The 15,587-nt window shown below is 37.2% G+C and overlaps 3 protein-coding genes, 1 long non-coding RNA gene and 1 other non-coding gene across 6 annotated transcripts; 2 read left to right on the top strand and 3 right to left on the bottom strand.

Annotated features, from left to right (window-relative positions):
- Window positions 1-597: 597 nt before the first annotated feature.
- Window positions 598-1,574, bottom strand: LOC147847704 (uncharacterized). Its single transcript, XR_015532280.1, has 3 exons — window positions 1,406-1,574; window positions 753-877; window positions 598-616 (listed from the first exon to the last, which is right to left on the bottom strand). It is a non-coding gene; the product is annotated as an uncharacterized LOC147847704 (long non-coding RNA).
- A 76-nt stretch (window positions 1,575-1,650) lies between these two features.
- TRNAQ-UUG (transfer RNA glutamine (anticodon UUG)) lies at window positions 1,651-1,722 on the top strand. The gene has a single exon. It is a non-coding gene; the product is annotated as a tRNA-Gln (tRNA).
- Window positions 1,723-2,834: 1,112 nt separating this feature from the next.
- LOC147847706 (universal stress protein PHOS32-like) lies at window positions 2,835-5,524 on the bottom strand. Of its 2 annotated transcripts, none has more exons than XM_087338901.1 (4): window positions 5,207-5,524; window positions 5,048-5,118; window positions 4,331-4,449; window positions 2,835-3,012 (listed from the first exon to the last, which is right to left on the bottom strand). In XM_087338901.1, the coding sequence occupies exons 1-4, from the start codon at window positions 5,376-5,378 to the stop codon at window positions 2,943-2,945; spliced, it is 432 nt and encodes a 143-aa protein (XP_087195027.1). In that variant the 5' UTR covers window positions 5,379-5,524; the 3' UTR covers window positions 2,835-2,942. The 2 variants fall into 2 exon arrangements, with proteins under 2 accessions (XP_087195027.1, XP_087195026.1); XM_087338900.1 differs by having other exon boundaries at window positions 2,837-3,012; window positions 5,009-5,118; window positions 5,207-5,518.
- A 1,595-nt stretch (window positions 5,525-7,119) lies between these two features.
- Window positions 7,120-11,099, bottom strand: LOC147847707 (pentatricopeptide repeat-containing protein At3g09040, mitochondrial-like). Its single transcript, XM_087338904.1, has one exon. The coding sequence runs from the start codon at window positions 10,848-10,850 to the stop codon at window positions 8,295-8,297; it is 2,556 nt and encodes an 851-aa protein (XP_087195030.1). The 5' UTR covers window positions 10,851-11,099; the 3' UTR covers window positions 7,120-8,294.
- A 2,365-nt stretch (window positions 11,100-13,464) lies between these two features.
- On the top strand, window positions 13,465-15,580 carry LOC147847708 (uncharacterized; the record flags this gene model as incomplete). Its single annotated transcript, XM_087338903.1, has 2 exons — window positions 13,465-13,847; window positions 15,123-15,580. Coding segments are annotated over exons 1-2 (567 nt in total), but the record flags the coding sequence as incomplete, so codon positions are not given.
- Window positions 15,581-15,587: the final 7 nt, after the last annotated feature.

Genomic DNA, 15,587 nt, shown 5'->3' on the forward strand with positions numbered 1-15,587 from the left:
AGAAAGGTTATCTAGCTACACTCTTGTTAATCATCCCCCATGCATCTTGTTGTTCATAAGTGTAACCTCCTCTCTCTCCTTCTCTCACACAAATACACACACATATCACATAATCTTTCGTTGCATAATCACATACGTGATCAACTACTTACATAATTAGACACCAATTAACCCATAGTTAATTACCTAATTATTAACAAGAATCTAAAATATTACTTTTGTTTTCTTTATTTTCCCCAATTGCCCCTAAAATCTTGTTATTCCCCCTAAATGTCCGTGACCATATAATTCCTGATAATACATATAATTTGACTATATGATTGCTTAAATAAAACTCATAATTGAACCAAGGAGGGGATTTTCAAGGGCTTTTGGGGATATAACAAAAAATTATGAAAATTTGGACCAATCAAGGAAATAACAAAATCTTAGAGGCATCTGAAGAAATAATGAAACCTAGGGGCATTTGGGTACATGAAGAAAAACTCGGGTATTTGTGAGTTTTTTTTGCCTAAGAAACCATAAAAATGGTGATTGATGTTTCCTCTTCTACCTCCTGATTGATGACCCCCTTTGCCCTTTGTTGCAACTAGCTAGATATGTTGATCCAAGTTACCTAAATAAGCTAAGAATGTCAAAAACATTGTAGGAAACATGAAGGAGAGAGTGGATTCTTTTGTTTCACATTAGAAAATACATCTCAAAGAAATTCTTATGAATTTAAAACCATTTCCAAACACCAACACCCTTACTTGTAGAGGATGCATTTTTCGCCCAACTCACTTCTGCCATGAATGTGGCTATTCTGATGCAATACACAGCCTTTCCCCAATTTCACTTGAGACCCAACTGTGCAAAAAGGTCCAATAGTTACATCCTGAAAAATCAAAACGAGATCAATTAAAATCCAAAGCAAAGAACAAAAATAATAAGACATTTAAGCCAAGGAATTTTTAACTCAATCGCATTCAGTCAAGAGAAATAAATCAACCCAAAAATATTAGAATCAAGAAAGATTTAAACAAAGAAAACTAAACCAAAAAGATAAAAGGCCCATAAAGAATTAAAGCCCAACAAAAAGACTAAAACCTAAATATTGAACCAAAATTTTTAATAGCGCCCATAAATTTGACCCAAGAAATTTCAAAACCAAAAACTATTAACTGGAAGAAAAAAGGTGAACCCAGAAAAATAAAATAAACAATGAAAATAAGAGTAAAAACCAAAACAATGAACCAAGAAAGAAAAAGAAACACGTTGAACCCAGGAAGAGAAGCACAAAATGATCATATAGACTACGCTCGGGATTTTAACCAAAGGGAAATTAAACCCTCAAAGAAGATACACACACACAATCAATCAATCAATCAACATTAAAAGGGCGGGATTTTCTCTGTTTTCTTACCTCGGAGATGGAAGCGTCTTTGTGTATTATAGCTGAAGGATGAATGGAGGTACTAAAGAAGTAACCTATTCTTGTCTGCAGATTCCTTGACATGGCACAGCGAATCTCTCTTCGAAACACCATATTGGGTTGGACCTTATGCGGATTCTTCCATTCAAGATTTATAAGGCCGTGTCGATTTTGCGGTTTAAGAAATAAGAATAGATTAATTATAGATAATATTATTGGAAGCTTCTGATATCAATGGTTCCGTAGTGTAGTGGTTAGCACATTGGACTTTGAATCCAATAACCTGGGTTCGAATCCCGGCGGGACCTGAATCTGTCTAATTGTTGATGAATTTACCCTTACTAGTAGTGCTCCTCTTTTTGCTTTTCATTTTTGCCTCTTCTCTTTTGAAGATTTGCATATATATGTACTATATATATGTGTGTGCATGTGTATACATGTATGCTTATCCTAGCAAGCTAAAGCTATATATATTTATATGTGTATGTTGTATGCTTATCCTTGCGAGCTATATATATTTATACGTGTGTGTGCATGTATGTTTATACTAGCAAGGTATGGTAGCACTTCCATGTCTTCGTGTGATGCGTGACAATGTACATGTATAAACCGTAACCAACAGTTGTTGTATGTTGGTTTTCGTATATTATGGTGTGGCAATGTGAGACACACTTGCATTGTTTTCCTATGTTTGATTTTTGTACTGTTGGTGGTTATCACATTGGACTCTTCCCGATCCGATTATACACTTGACCATTGGAATTCTTCCCCTTGCCTTGTTTCCAAAGAACTTTGCAATTTTCGTATTGGATCGTACAAGAAATTAAAGCTTCCATTCTGTCAACTACTTCTCATGGCGTGCATGCTTTTGTTCTTTTGTGGCTATTCTTTTATGTTCCACGTGTTTTTCTGAATATGTGATTAATCGTGAATTAAATCTTTATATCTTATGATGGTAAAGATTCTTTTACGTTGAGGAATTTGTTCCCCTGATGGGAACACCCATGACCATAAGAAGATGTGGAAGTGAACATATAAAAGATTTGTTCATGTCATGGAAATTGTTTCCTTGTCCAAACAACTTGGCAAAAAAAATTGTGTCTTTTTTTTCATGAAAAAATATCCTCCATTGATGTTAAAAGTAAAGTGGGCAGAGGCCATATACAACGTAGTCTAATATATACAATCAATGTTGTAAAGTCATGCTGAACGATCCTAGGCAATCTTTATAGGTAAAGGTAACGAAGAAAAAATTTGTGTGCCTTGAAATACAAAAAGATCCTCACATAAGAACCCCCAAGGCCATACACATTCATCATATATACCAAGTAGAAGCATAGGAACCACTTATATGGCATTACCTATGTAATGGACATTAAGGCAAAATACACATTTATTGTATATAAACTACAATAAAAGTAGAAACGTAGGAACTACAAAAAGAGCATAGAATTTTCACCATAAAAAGTCTAACAACACTTTTTATTCGGATATTGGTCTTAATAAGGGTGTTTTGGCCATAAATTTGCTACTTCACAACAATGACTGGGCATGGAGCATGGTGGACAACATAATTGCTCACGCTTCCGAGAAGAACTCTGCAATTGACAAAACATGTATAAGGTCATTAAAGTTTTCACGAAACATCCTTGAACCATATATTGAAGTGTCATTGTACTACTCCCTCACATGGTTTAATCCACAATCGTTAGAGTCTAACTAATTAATTAAGCAAAACATAAAGAATTTATTGACCAAGAAATAAAAGAAGGGTGCCAAACCACACGACCACTAACGATGGCATGAGACGAACCCGAACCTAATGTCCCATACCATCGAGGGTTGATGCGAGTCGTACCGTGGATTTAGCGAGGATCGCATGTGCTTAGCTAACAAGAGCCATAGCCACACTATCATTGTCTCAACACAAGTCAAGCCTCCTTGATAGGAAGGTAGCTAGAAGTAGTTCCTTATATATGCAAAAACCCTAGGTCCTAGTGTGTTCACACTTGACTGCTTTATTTGAAGTGGTCTATTGATAACACACTTAATAGTGATCCCACACCGTAGAAATGAATATTACAATTCATATCCTCGTCCCTTTCATAATTAACCAGCACATACTCATTATAAGATTAGTACAAACTACAGAAAACCTATCTCATGATGGCACCTTCATATATTTAAGAACTAATTCCCAAAGTAAAACTTAAATTTGCAAGGTATGCCTTTCCTTGATACACATATAGAATATGTGTTATGTGTTTATATCTTAAAGATTGCAGAGGTTTTTTTCGGTGGCTATTCATAATACCTTTCGAAGTCTAAAGAATCTATTTCCCAAATCATTGAGTGAAATGAGTTATACCTAACAATAACATATCTCACATGTGGTCATACTTAGTACTCATATGTTTCTATTCTCTTGTCGTGCTTAAAGAGAGGCATCACATTCAACAAAAATATTCAAATCTCTTGTTTATTCATTATTTATTTGTTAGCATTCCCTTATAAGCACAATGCTATTGTTTTCAATCTTTATATCGAAAATTTGGTCTTTATATGTTTTTTAGAAAACATGTCAAATAAATGTTGCAAAGCAAAAGCTTGATCACTACATCACCATGTTTGTATATTTAAATGCTAGAAGTATGATAAGGTAAACGTTTGAATACGTAATCAATCACGACTCGTGAGTGAAGACATTGATTTTATACTTAATCTAGTGTCTTGGTATTGAGACAAAATCATAGACAATGTGCCTAATTAGCTATTTAACTCTTATATGAAATGACACATGGATTAAAGATATTATTGATGATCATATTGAGACAAAATCTCGAGTCTACCCATATTCCTCCATTTAAAAATGCAAGGCACTTGGGATTATACATCAATAGTCTACTTAGATGTTACCTTTTAATAGTTCCTTGTCCTCTACTACCCATTACTAAGGTATGTAGAGGTATTTTGTTTGTTGCTTCACATATCTTTTCAGATGGATCACCCCAATAAATTTTCACGTGAATGATCACCTTATAAAAAGACAAATTACCTTTAGAAAATGATTGCTTATAGAGAAACAAAATCATAATGACAAAACACTAATGTGTGCAAGTTCTATATGCTAAGAAAACATGTTCTAGCTTGGTTGTCAAGTCTAAAAATCTATAAAACTCGAATAACATAAATTGGGTGATAAATCACTTTCAACTTTGTTGGTCATTGTTTACTGTCTAATGTCATGCATGCAAACACCCCACACACACACGTGCTAAACATGAGGACACCTATGTATGAAGTGTAGCCTTTATACACATCAAGTGCAAAATTTTGCTCAAATATATTAAGGGAATTGGTGATACCATATACATATTTATTGTTCCTATTGGTTTATTTAATTTTGAATGTTGTATCCATGTGCCATGTATATGGATAATCTCTCTTCAACCTTCTGTATGCTAGAGTGAACCATGGTTTGTAAAAGTTAAATGTTTATGATTTCTCATGAATATGTAATATACACAACTTTGCATCTAATAGTAGATTGCATGCCCAAAACAAAACTTATTTGAGTCTTAAGTCACATCTTACATCCTTATGGAGATTGAGATTATCAAGGTGCGTAATGACTTGGTTGTCTATAGTAATTGCATAGTCCTTTTGAGTCTTTGGATCTTTGAACTCAGCAAATGGAATAAGTGCTGTGGATATGAAATCTATAATCAACTTATTTGGAAGCATGATATGTATCTACAAAAATATAAAGCAACAATTTAGCATATTACTTACGTGAACCGCGATCTACCCATAAAGTCTTCACATGGATGGCTGGCTCAATACCCTTTGGTTGCACTATTATGATAATTACACTATCACCATCTCTAATTAAGTTTTCTATAGCCCAATGCAAAGCATTTTTGCTATTCGGTGAGAAGTCAATAGCTACCCCAACATTTCTCATACTTTGTCTCCCTAGTTTACCTATTATTTATGATGCTCTCGTTCCATGGCTTCAACATTCCTCTTTATAGAGCGTCCTTATGAAGTGCGAAATGAATGCATTCATATGTGAACCATACATATCCCATTAGCATCACTATGTACATGTGCAAGTTTGAGTGGCAGTGAATAGGACAAAGAAATCTAGAACAAATCTATTATGACTTTTACTATAACAATTGTACGTGCATCTTTGAGTGTACATGCCTCAAGAATATAGTAGACGTAGTCCTTGCCTTACCTTCAATATGGAACCTATATGTGCATGCGTGTGTATATATCACTCAAAGAATAAACAAGTTGACAAGAATGAGTAAAAAAGTATTCTACATGAGTGACGGTGTAAAGTATCCTTAAAGTGATGGACTTCAAATGTTTTGAAGTATACCAAATACATCCACATAGCCACAAACAAATTAAAACAAGTGTAAGCGATGGACAAATAGTTATTCAAGTTGTTTAACATAATAATAATCTCGATGAATGACAACTAACATTTCCCTTTTAATGATTCCGGCCAAGTCGATCCTTGGCCTTCTCACGAATGGTGTTGATTTATTGATAACACACACATATAGTTGAATATTTATTTTGTATTCATGCATGTCTATATGCCCAAATATAAACAAGAACTCGAAAATACTCAACCCTCCCCCCAAATGGCCCTATGTTTCATTATTTCACCAAATGTTGTTGATAAACCCTTGAACTTTGGAAGAGAATTTGAATATACTTTTGTGTTGAAAGGTACACAAATCAACTAAGTATAGAAATGATAATTCTACCCTACTTTGACAACATAACAATAGAGTTACTGAAATTATTATCAAGAAATCGTCGCTAAGATAAATTTCCAGACTAATAAGGATTTTAACAAGAATGGATATATTGCTCATGTATTTAGTAATGAGTTAGTTTGATTGGGTGGAAAACAAGTACTAACCTTGATAAACTTTAAGCAATAAAAAATATATGGGAAATTTTATTGCAATGAAGAGCCTTCTTTTTGAAAGCCATGTACCTATACGAGAAATACTAGAATTTTGTGCAGATTTGTTTAATTTCATCCATCCAAAATAAAATTTAAATGGAAAATTAGCTTGATTGCTTAAGCTATTGCAACAACAACCCCCTAATGTGGCGATGTCTTGGTATTCCCTTCAACTTTCAGGATCATGTACATTAACTCCATACCAATCATGAAGCTTAGGCATCACAAAATTTTCGCATTATGTTGTGTGATGCTCGATGCATCAAAAAGATAAAACTCACCTTCATTTTGGGCTTGTCCACTCAACCTATTTACATTGAGGAAATACTCACACCTTCGAGGTGTCAATTGACTACCTCAAATGATCTGCCAAATCTCGAAGATATAGTCCCAAAATCTTATGAGCAATCAGACCACATGCGGAAGCGAGCACCAATTGTTAGTCCTCACATCGTTAAGGTGGTGTCTAGGGGTGAGATTCCAATCATCGCTCTCAATATAAAGTCTTCCAAGCAAAACGAAAATAAAGCATGTCAATTGTGTTGCATGATATACCATTATTTGCGATCACACTTGAACAAATGCATTCATGTTCAGCCCTGAATGATAACCACCAGGTAGCACAGCAGAAGAATGATGCAATCTATTCATACACGTCAAAAAGTTGATCCTTGCCAAGCAAATGCCAAACCGGCAATGGCACTCAATCCTCTCAGTAATGGAACCCTCCAACATTAAAAACTATACAACTTATGCCAGATATTCAAGGGGAGATCCAGGCAGAGGGAGCCACCAAGCGTTGGAGAACTGCAAGCAGGACCCAATCTTTTCTTTTACAATTGAGGAACATTTTGTAACTTGAGATAAGAAGTACTATGTAGTGAGAATGGAACTCATGAATTCTGAATTTTTTACGCTTACTGGGCAAGGGCCTAACCACTAGGTCAACTCCCCCAGACTATCCATATTTGCAATAAATACTTTCACAGATTTTTGCCCATTTGACAATATTTGCCAAATGTGTACTGAACTTGGCCAGTTCTTGACAGCCTTACAAATAGTAGTCTTTCGTATAGATATTACCAACTCACAAACCCAACGCACCCTCAATTCTCTCCAAACATAAATTATAGCATCATTGCATCTCCAAATATAAGGGAAATTTCTTATGGAGGATGGTGGTCCCACCAAGCATTTTGCCAATAAAGCATTTCTTCTCACTTTCTCCACGCATCTTTACTTGTTTGACGGGTCGATGGGTCAGAGTTTCTATATTTCTAATAGCCACATTTAGGTAGAAATAGTTCATCGCAACTCGAAAACTTGCCAAATGTGTGCTTTACTATCCCTGATACCTAGGGGCCGGTTCAAACAGCCACCCATTATTATCGTTGAGAAAAGAAGTCACATTACTCTCTATCCACGGCAAGAGGTTATCATAGAGAATATGATGGGGCACAAGTTGTACTTGCCCACATGGCATATATCCAGAACATGAATGCTAGCTCTGTACTTTGTCCACCAGATGAAAACTTGTCCATTCCATTTTTGCTATCGCCAATGAATAATATGTCCCAAATACATTGAGGACAATGTGCAGCCACTTAGTCTCAACCTAGCCTTATTGTGAGTGATGCAAAAACTTGGCCTGACACTACATCCACATAGTGTCAAATACAAAGGGTGTGCCTTACACTACGTCCACACTCCGAAGGAAAAAAGCTTTGAGTGACACCCTTCGGCTGACACTAATATCATCTTTGTACCACAAACACAACCTTCATTAGAAAGTCTAAGGAAAAAAGCTTTAAGTTTTACTAAGAGTCTCTTTTCTTTGTGTGTTTTGAGTGTTCAACACAAAATGAATGCACATTCTCATTCATGTCATCAAACCCAAGTTGGCATTTTTTTCATTCTCATGGCTTCAACTTTCCGTGACTCCTCATTCATGTTGGCTGCTGCATAAATATTTGCCATAAGAACATAAGCTGAAGCATCGCAACTATCGAGTTTTACTACTTGGTCAAAAGCTAATTTCCCAATGTCCACATTGCCCCATTTTCTACAAGCATCCAATAGTGTACGCCAAGCCACAGTACATGAATCCGAAGGCAGCATCTTCTCAATTTCACACATGGCCTTATCCAGGTAGCCCATGTGTCCAAAAACATCTACCATGCAAGAACGATGTTCTATGGTTGGTTTAATGTCATATTTTTTACTCATATCTTCAAAATATGATTGAGCTTCTTCAAAAAGCCCCGATCGACTACATGCATTCAATAGAGAAAGGAAGGTTATGGCATCTGGTCTAGTACCCATACTTTCCATCTTTTGGAAACATTTTACTGCATCGATGCCTTTGCCCCACTGGGCATACCCAGATATTAATGCATTCCAAGAGACTACATCTTGAGAAACGAGGCTTTCGAGCACTTCTTGTGCCTTCTCGAGTGCACCACATTTCGCATATAGATCCACCAGAGCAGTGGTAAGCACTACGTTTTCATGCAACAAGCCTCTATCAACAATCTCATCATGGATTTGTTCACCCTTCTCAATCATCCCAGAGCCACCACAAGCTTTTAGAATACATATATATGTGACTGCATCTGGAGAAACACCTTCCCTTTTCATCTTTTGGAAACATTTGAAAGCTTCTTGACTATGCCCCTCCTGAGCATAACCTGAAATTAGTGCATTCCAAGTGACCACATTCCGAATAAGAAGACCATCAAACACTTCCTGTGCTTTTGGAAGAATGCCAAATTTGACATACATATCGACCAAAGCGTTTGCAAGCACAATGTCATGACCCAACAAGTTTCTATTAACAATCTCATCATGAATTTGTTTACCCTTCTCAATCGCATTGACACTACCGCAAGCTTGCAAAATGCAGGCAAATGTGATTGCATCTGGAGAGAAACCCTCGCTTTGCATTTGTTCGTAATATTCTATTGCTTTATCACCATGTCCTTGTTGGATACAGCCTATGATCAATGCCGACCATGAGACCACATCTCGAACAGGAAGATTATACAATATCTCTTTTGCTGCGGCTAGCATACCACATTTAGCATACATTTCTACCAAGGCAGTACCAAGCATGATGTTCTTATGAAGCAAGCCCCTACTTTTTAGCTCGTCATGAATTTGTTGGCCTTTCTCAACCTCCTTTTTGTCACCACAAGCCTTCAATAAGCAAAGGAAGGTGATTTCATCCGGAAAGAAACCCTTGCTTTGCATCCTTTGGAAACAGTTAAATGCACCCTCACCCTCTCCTTGCTCGACATACCCAGCCAGAAGTGCATTCCAAGAGACTATATCACATTCAATGAGTCCATCCAGCACTTGTTCAGCTTTTTGAAGGAGGCCACACTTTGCGTACATATCTACTAAAGCATTGCCCAGAAGAACATCTTTATATAAGAAACCCCTATTGATAATCTCACCATGCATTAGTATTCCCTTCTCAATTGCCCGATTACTCACACAAGCCTTCAAGATGCTAATGAAGGTTATACTGTTTGGAGAGAAGCCCTCATTTTGCATCCGCTGGAAACAATCCATAGCTTCATTAAATTTCCCTTCATGAGCATATCCTCCAATCAATGTATTCCAAGAGACTACATCCCGAACATGAAGTTCACTAAGCACTTGTTGTGCTTTCTTGACCAAGCCACATTTAGAATACATATCAACCAAAGCATTACCAATCACAACATCATCGTGCAAAAAGCCTCGGCTACTAATTTCATCATGTATTTGCCTACCCTTTTCAACTGCCCTAGCGCTCCCACATGCTTTTAAGATGCAAGTAAAAGTGATGGCATCTGGAGAAAGACCCTCATTTTGCATCCTTTGGAAACAATCTATTGCATCATTACCAAGACCATGCTGGACATATCCGGCAATGAGTGAAGACCAAGATACTACATTCCGAATAGGAAGCTCATCCAGAACCTCTTGTGCTTTCACAAGAAAACCACATTTTGCATACATATCCACCAATGCACTTCCTAACATGATATGTTTACAAACCAAACCTTTACTCACAACCTCTTCATGAATTCTTCTACCCTCCTCAATTGCCCCTATGTTGCCACAAGCCTTCAAAATGCAAATATAAGTGACTTCATTGGGAGACAGCCCATCATTATGCATGATTTTGAAGCAATGAATGGCTTCAATACCTTGTTTTTGTTGGGTATAACCTGAGATTAATGCATTCCAAGAGATTATATTCCGATTAGGAAGCTCATTGAGTACATTTCGAGCTTTTGAAAGTGCCCCACATTTTGCGTACATGCTTATAAGAGTGTTTCCGATATGAGGGCATTGTTGAAGTAATCCTCTTTTGAGAATTTCTTGGTGGATTCTAATCCCTTTGCATAGGTCTTTCTTCTTACCGCAATCTTTAAGCAATTCTATCAAAACCATGGGATGTATTTCTGTTTTTTACTCTTACTCTTTGCCATTCTTCTACTTGGCATCCTTAAGCAATTCTAAATGATGATGGTCATTGGATTTTGCTCCATTTTCCATTCTTCTGGTCAGCAGAAACCTAGAACAATCGTCTAGAAATTCATTGGCAATCTGCTCTGTTTTCCATACTTTTACTTCACATGATCCTTAAACAATTTTATAGAGAACCATATGATTTTGCTCTGTTTTACATCCCTCTACAAGGCACAACATGATCCTTAAAACAATTGTATAGAAAGCCATATGATTTTGCGCTGTTTTACATCCCTCTACAAGGTACAACATGATCCTTAAAACAATTGTATAGAAAGCCATATGATTTTGCTCTGTTTTACATCCCTCTACAAGGCACAATCATTGAACGATCCTAATGATGAGATGATGGCAACCGGATCTTGATCTGTTTATTTTCCTGCTCTCTCTTGTTTACCATTGTTCTGCTCTATTTGATGTTATTCTCTCCATGAAAAAGACTCTCGAATCTGGGTTTTTGTTGACTTCCCTAAATGCCCCTGCATTTTCATTATTTGCCCAAATGCCCCTCGAGGTTTTTTTTTTTTGGGGGGGGGGGGGGGGGGCGGGGAGAACATGAAGAAAAGGAAAGGCAAATCATTAGTTAACAAAATGTTGCATGCTCAGGACATGGCTCGAACACTCGTATAGCGCTTCATGGAAGCTGTTTTGTATAATAATGAAAACTTGAGCTAACGCTCATTCGTTATACTTTGATTGATATATATATATATATATATGAACCAATGTAATGAAAATCAACAATAAACTAAAAACCAAGACTAATATTGATCCATGGTACGAGCACGTGCATTGGGACAACGTTTTTTCACATATGCTCTCTCGTGAAGTAGCATTTTGTGGTTCTACGAAATTTCTACTTGTCGAGCCATATTTGAAACCTCGTTAAGTTTAAATTTACTCAAACTCATTGCTCTCTCTCAACTACTCGACTTGTCTTGACTCTTGTGTCTTTCTGTACCAAGTTTTACATCTTACTCCATTAAATCATCATGTGTCATGTCGTCAACTCCAATGTTGATAGAAGACCTCGCGACAATGTTAAAACCTCACACATTGCTAACATGAAACATGGCTCCTTCACAAATTTGCTATTGTCTCTCTCTTCACAATCCTTGCTCTATTCCTTTCTCTTCCCTCACAACTCTACAACCTTTTATAGGGTTCAATATCCAATCATGATGGAGAGGAGGCGCACAACAATGCGTATCGCGTATATTACCATAAAGATTGAGAATCAATTGGATAGGCTTATATAGTTACAATCATAGAGACATATGCTTGAAAAACAAACTTTTTGCTGCATATGAGAGTAGCTCACAACGGTAATCCACCCATGTGCTCACACCTTAGAGCTTGGACGAGCTTTGATGGGATTTGGATTGATCTATTACAAAATTAGTGGGGATAGATAAGTATATCGCTAGAAAGATTGAGAAACGATTAGATAGGCACACATATTTACAATCACAATGATGTATGTTTGAAAAACAAACTTTCTACTACATATGAGAGTAGCTCATAATGGTAATCTACCCATGTGCTCACACCTTAGAGCTTTGATGGGTTTCGATGGGATCTGGAGTCTGGATTGGTCAATTACAAAATTACTAGGGATAGATAATAGTCACGACTCACAACCATTGTGTAAGAGATAGACAAATAGTGTGTGTGAACTATGTATATTGTTTGTCTGGTCTTAGTGTCTCATTAAATGTGCAAGTCTCTTGATACAAGCTAATGCTAGATATTGCTTATCTTAAAGTCAATGGCACATACTTCAAGGCTAAGTACATTTTAACTTGTCCACATAGTATTCTTCTAGTTGACCAACCTAGTCAATCCTATTACCCTACTCCCATCTTTCCTAAATACATTCTCATTCTACTCATCTATGGTTTCTTACATTAACACCTTATTGACCCATATGTTCAGGTTCCACAATACATATCTAATCCTCATTTGGGGCACTATCACAAAACGTGCACTCTAATAATACATGTAGGGATAATTTGACAACTCGAGGGTTGATCATTGGTTATATCAAAATACACTCTAATTAGGAATCGACAACGACTCGACTCAAGCCTAAATTGAAACATCAAACAATTATTAAACGGTTTGGCGGTTCGGTTCGGTTCAGTTTTGGCTTGAGCTTCCTTAACCGGTTTGAGATTGCCGGACCGGTTACCAAGTAGTTTAAGGCTTAATTGGCTTGGCTAAATCGGTTTAGACTTAACCAGTTTGGCCAAACCGGTTAGTCTAAATCGTTTCCTTGTCACGGGCGTGTGTGTAATATTAGAGAGGAATCAGCAACGGTTCGGTTTCGGCGTAACCGGTTTGTCCTTGTCCAAACCAAACCGGTTAAGCCTAAACTGAAGAAAGATGTACTGATCTCTTTGTGTGGCGAGTGTGTCCGGACAGACGGAACGACCAAAATCAATACATTCTGTAGGGAGCAGGTGTGAAACCGACAGTCCTCGACCACGAAGAAGAAGACGAAGAAGAAGAAGAAGAGAGAGAAGATGTGTCACTGTGTCTCATAACGGCCTCACCACCCCCGCATTCCTAACCCTAGTCTCCACAGACATGCAGAAGGAAGCATCGTCGACGATTTGATCGATCAATCTCCATTTCTCATCAGCTTATCAGAGTGAATCAGGCGTGATCTCTTGATGGACGAACCCTAGCCATGAATTGAATCGAACTATAAGACAGAGAGAGAGAGAGAGAGAGAGAGAGAGAGAGAGAGAGAGTTTTGGATGAAAGTAAGATGAAGTCAGAAGAAAGTGGAGACACGGTGGAGGGATATGGATGTAAGGAGTTCGAAAAAGCAAAGAGGAGGAAAGTTCTCACATTATGACTACAAAGCTCCTTCCTCTCATGTCATCATCCTCTTACTTCAATCTCTCCTTTCAGGTAATGGTTTCTCATACAATGCACGGGCTAGTTTTTCTGGTCAGGTTTTCGCAGGAAAAGTTGTTTTTTCCCCCTTTCTTTATTGCCGGGATGATTTTTCTTCACAAAATACTATATCCATCTATCTATCTCTATATCTCTATAATTTTCTTTCCCACTTGATGATTTTTTCCTTTTAACCACTCGCGAAATACTAGGAAAAATTGTGACAAAATATGCAAGCTCGCAGAAGGAATTCAGCTGAAACAGATTCCTGTATTTTTTTCAAATATTTCATCCCTACATTTGTTCTTTCTCCATTAGCAGGATAATATTTTTTTTACTCTTTTGGGGCATAAAATAATACCGAAATTGTGAGAAAATGTCCCACAAAATATTTGTATATGAAATCAGCAGCGAAAAAATCTATATATTTCTCCTTTTCAAGCAGAAATTTGAGACAATATACCAAAAATTTATATGGGAATTCGGCAGGTTTTGTATACACATATATTCCATTTGGATTTTGCCCCATACTTTGGTCTTGCAAAATTTTGGGAGAATTTTCTTATAACATGGCATGGGATTCATTTTCATGCATGCATAATAGAAAACTGCAGTGAAAGGGTATGGAGTTTAACAGAACTTCTACGTGTTTCATTGCTATGCAATTTTAGCTAGATTGGTGGTGCAGTTGGTGTTACACGGCTCGCTGGAAGTTCCACAAACCAATTTTAGCTTCCCAAATCCCTACTAGTTTGCTACTATATGGTGTTTAAAAGGGCGAAGTTGACAACACTCTATTCCTAGTTGTTAGTTACACACACAAAATTATGAAGTCAGAAGTCAAATAAAGGGGCATGGGGATTTGGGAGGCCTTACAATCACCTAGCCTTACAGATAGGTAATAGTCGTTCTCATCTCACTGCTCTATGGCATAATACGGTGGCTAAACGAGCTGGGATGGCAAGACTTTACACATTGACTTGAAATTAGTTCTCAAATTAAGTTTAGAGATAAGGCATTCAGATGGCCTTATGGTCATCTGCAATATAGTAGTCAGGAAAGTTATGGTCTACACATATACAGTTTCCATGCCCAATTCATTACTTAAATGGATCCACCCTCTAGGATGTACAAATATCCCACTACATAGTGCTCGTAGGAATCATGTAAGAAAGTGGTATTAGTAATTTTTGAGTTTAAAATAAAATATTATTTGTAGACTTATTTGTTTCCCGCCTCGTTTGCCCGTCAACTTTATGAAATTTTCATCAAATTTGCTATATATTACAGCTACACTGGTGGAATCTGCGTACATGCTAAGCAAAGATTGCACGAAGATAAGTCTGAAAGGAAGGAGAGTTACAGTTATTGAGGGAAAGCCTTTCAATTTTTTCCTGCAACCTTATATTGTTGACTGTGATAATCCTAGTTGCAAGACTTACTATGGCCGAGAGCTTGTTTGTGATACAAGTCCAAATTGCAAATCTTGCAGTATGTACAAGGGCCCATTTTCTCCGGACAGGATTCAAGTTGGTATATGGTTACTATCAGACATTCATGTTAGGGCACCTGGCTCTAGTTGCAGCATTGGGAGCACCCCTACTGCTTTGGTACGTGGGTCATACCCAGTTTCATGTGTGATCAAGAACAGATATGCAAGCAATGTTTATCAGTATCTTTTGCGTGTCGTAGTCTTCGATAGCACAAAGCCTAATGATCTTGGCTCTTCAGCTGACTTGTTTGCTATGGTAGGCT

The sequence above is a fragment of the Azolla caroliniana genome, unplaced genomic scaffold (genome assembly GCF_043228905.1).
Source record: "Azolla caroliniana isolate FFs.n. ecotype wild unplaced genomic scaffold, voAzoCaro1.0.p SCAF_739, whole genome shotgun sequence".
Classification (NCBI taxonomy): domain Eukaryota; kingdom Viridiplantae; phylum Streptophyta; class Polypodiopsida; order Salviniales; family Salviniaceae; genus Azolla; species Azolla caroliniana.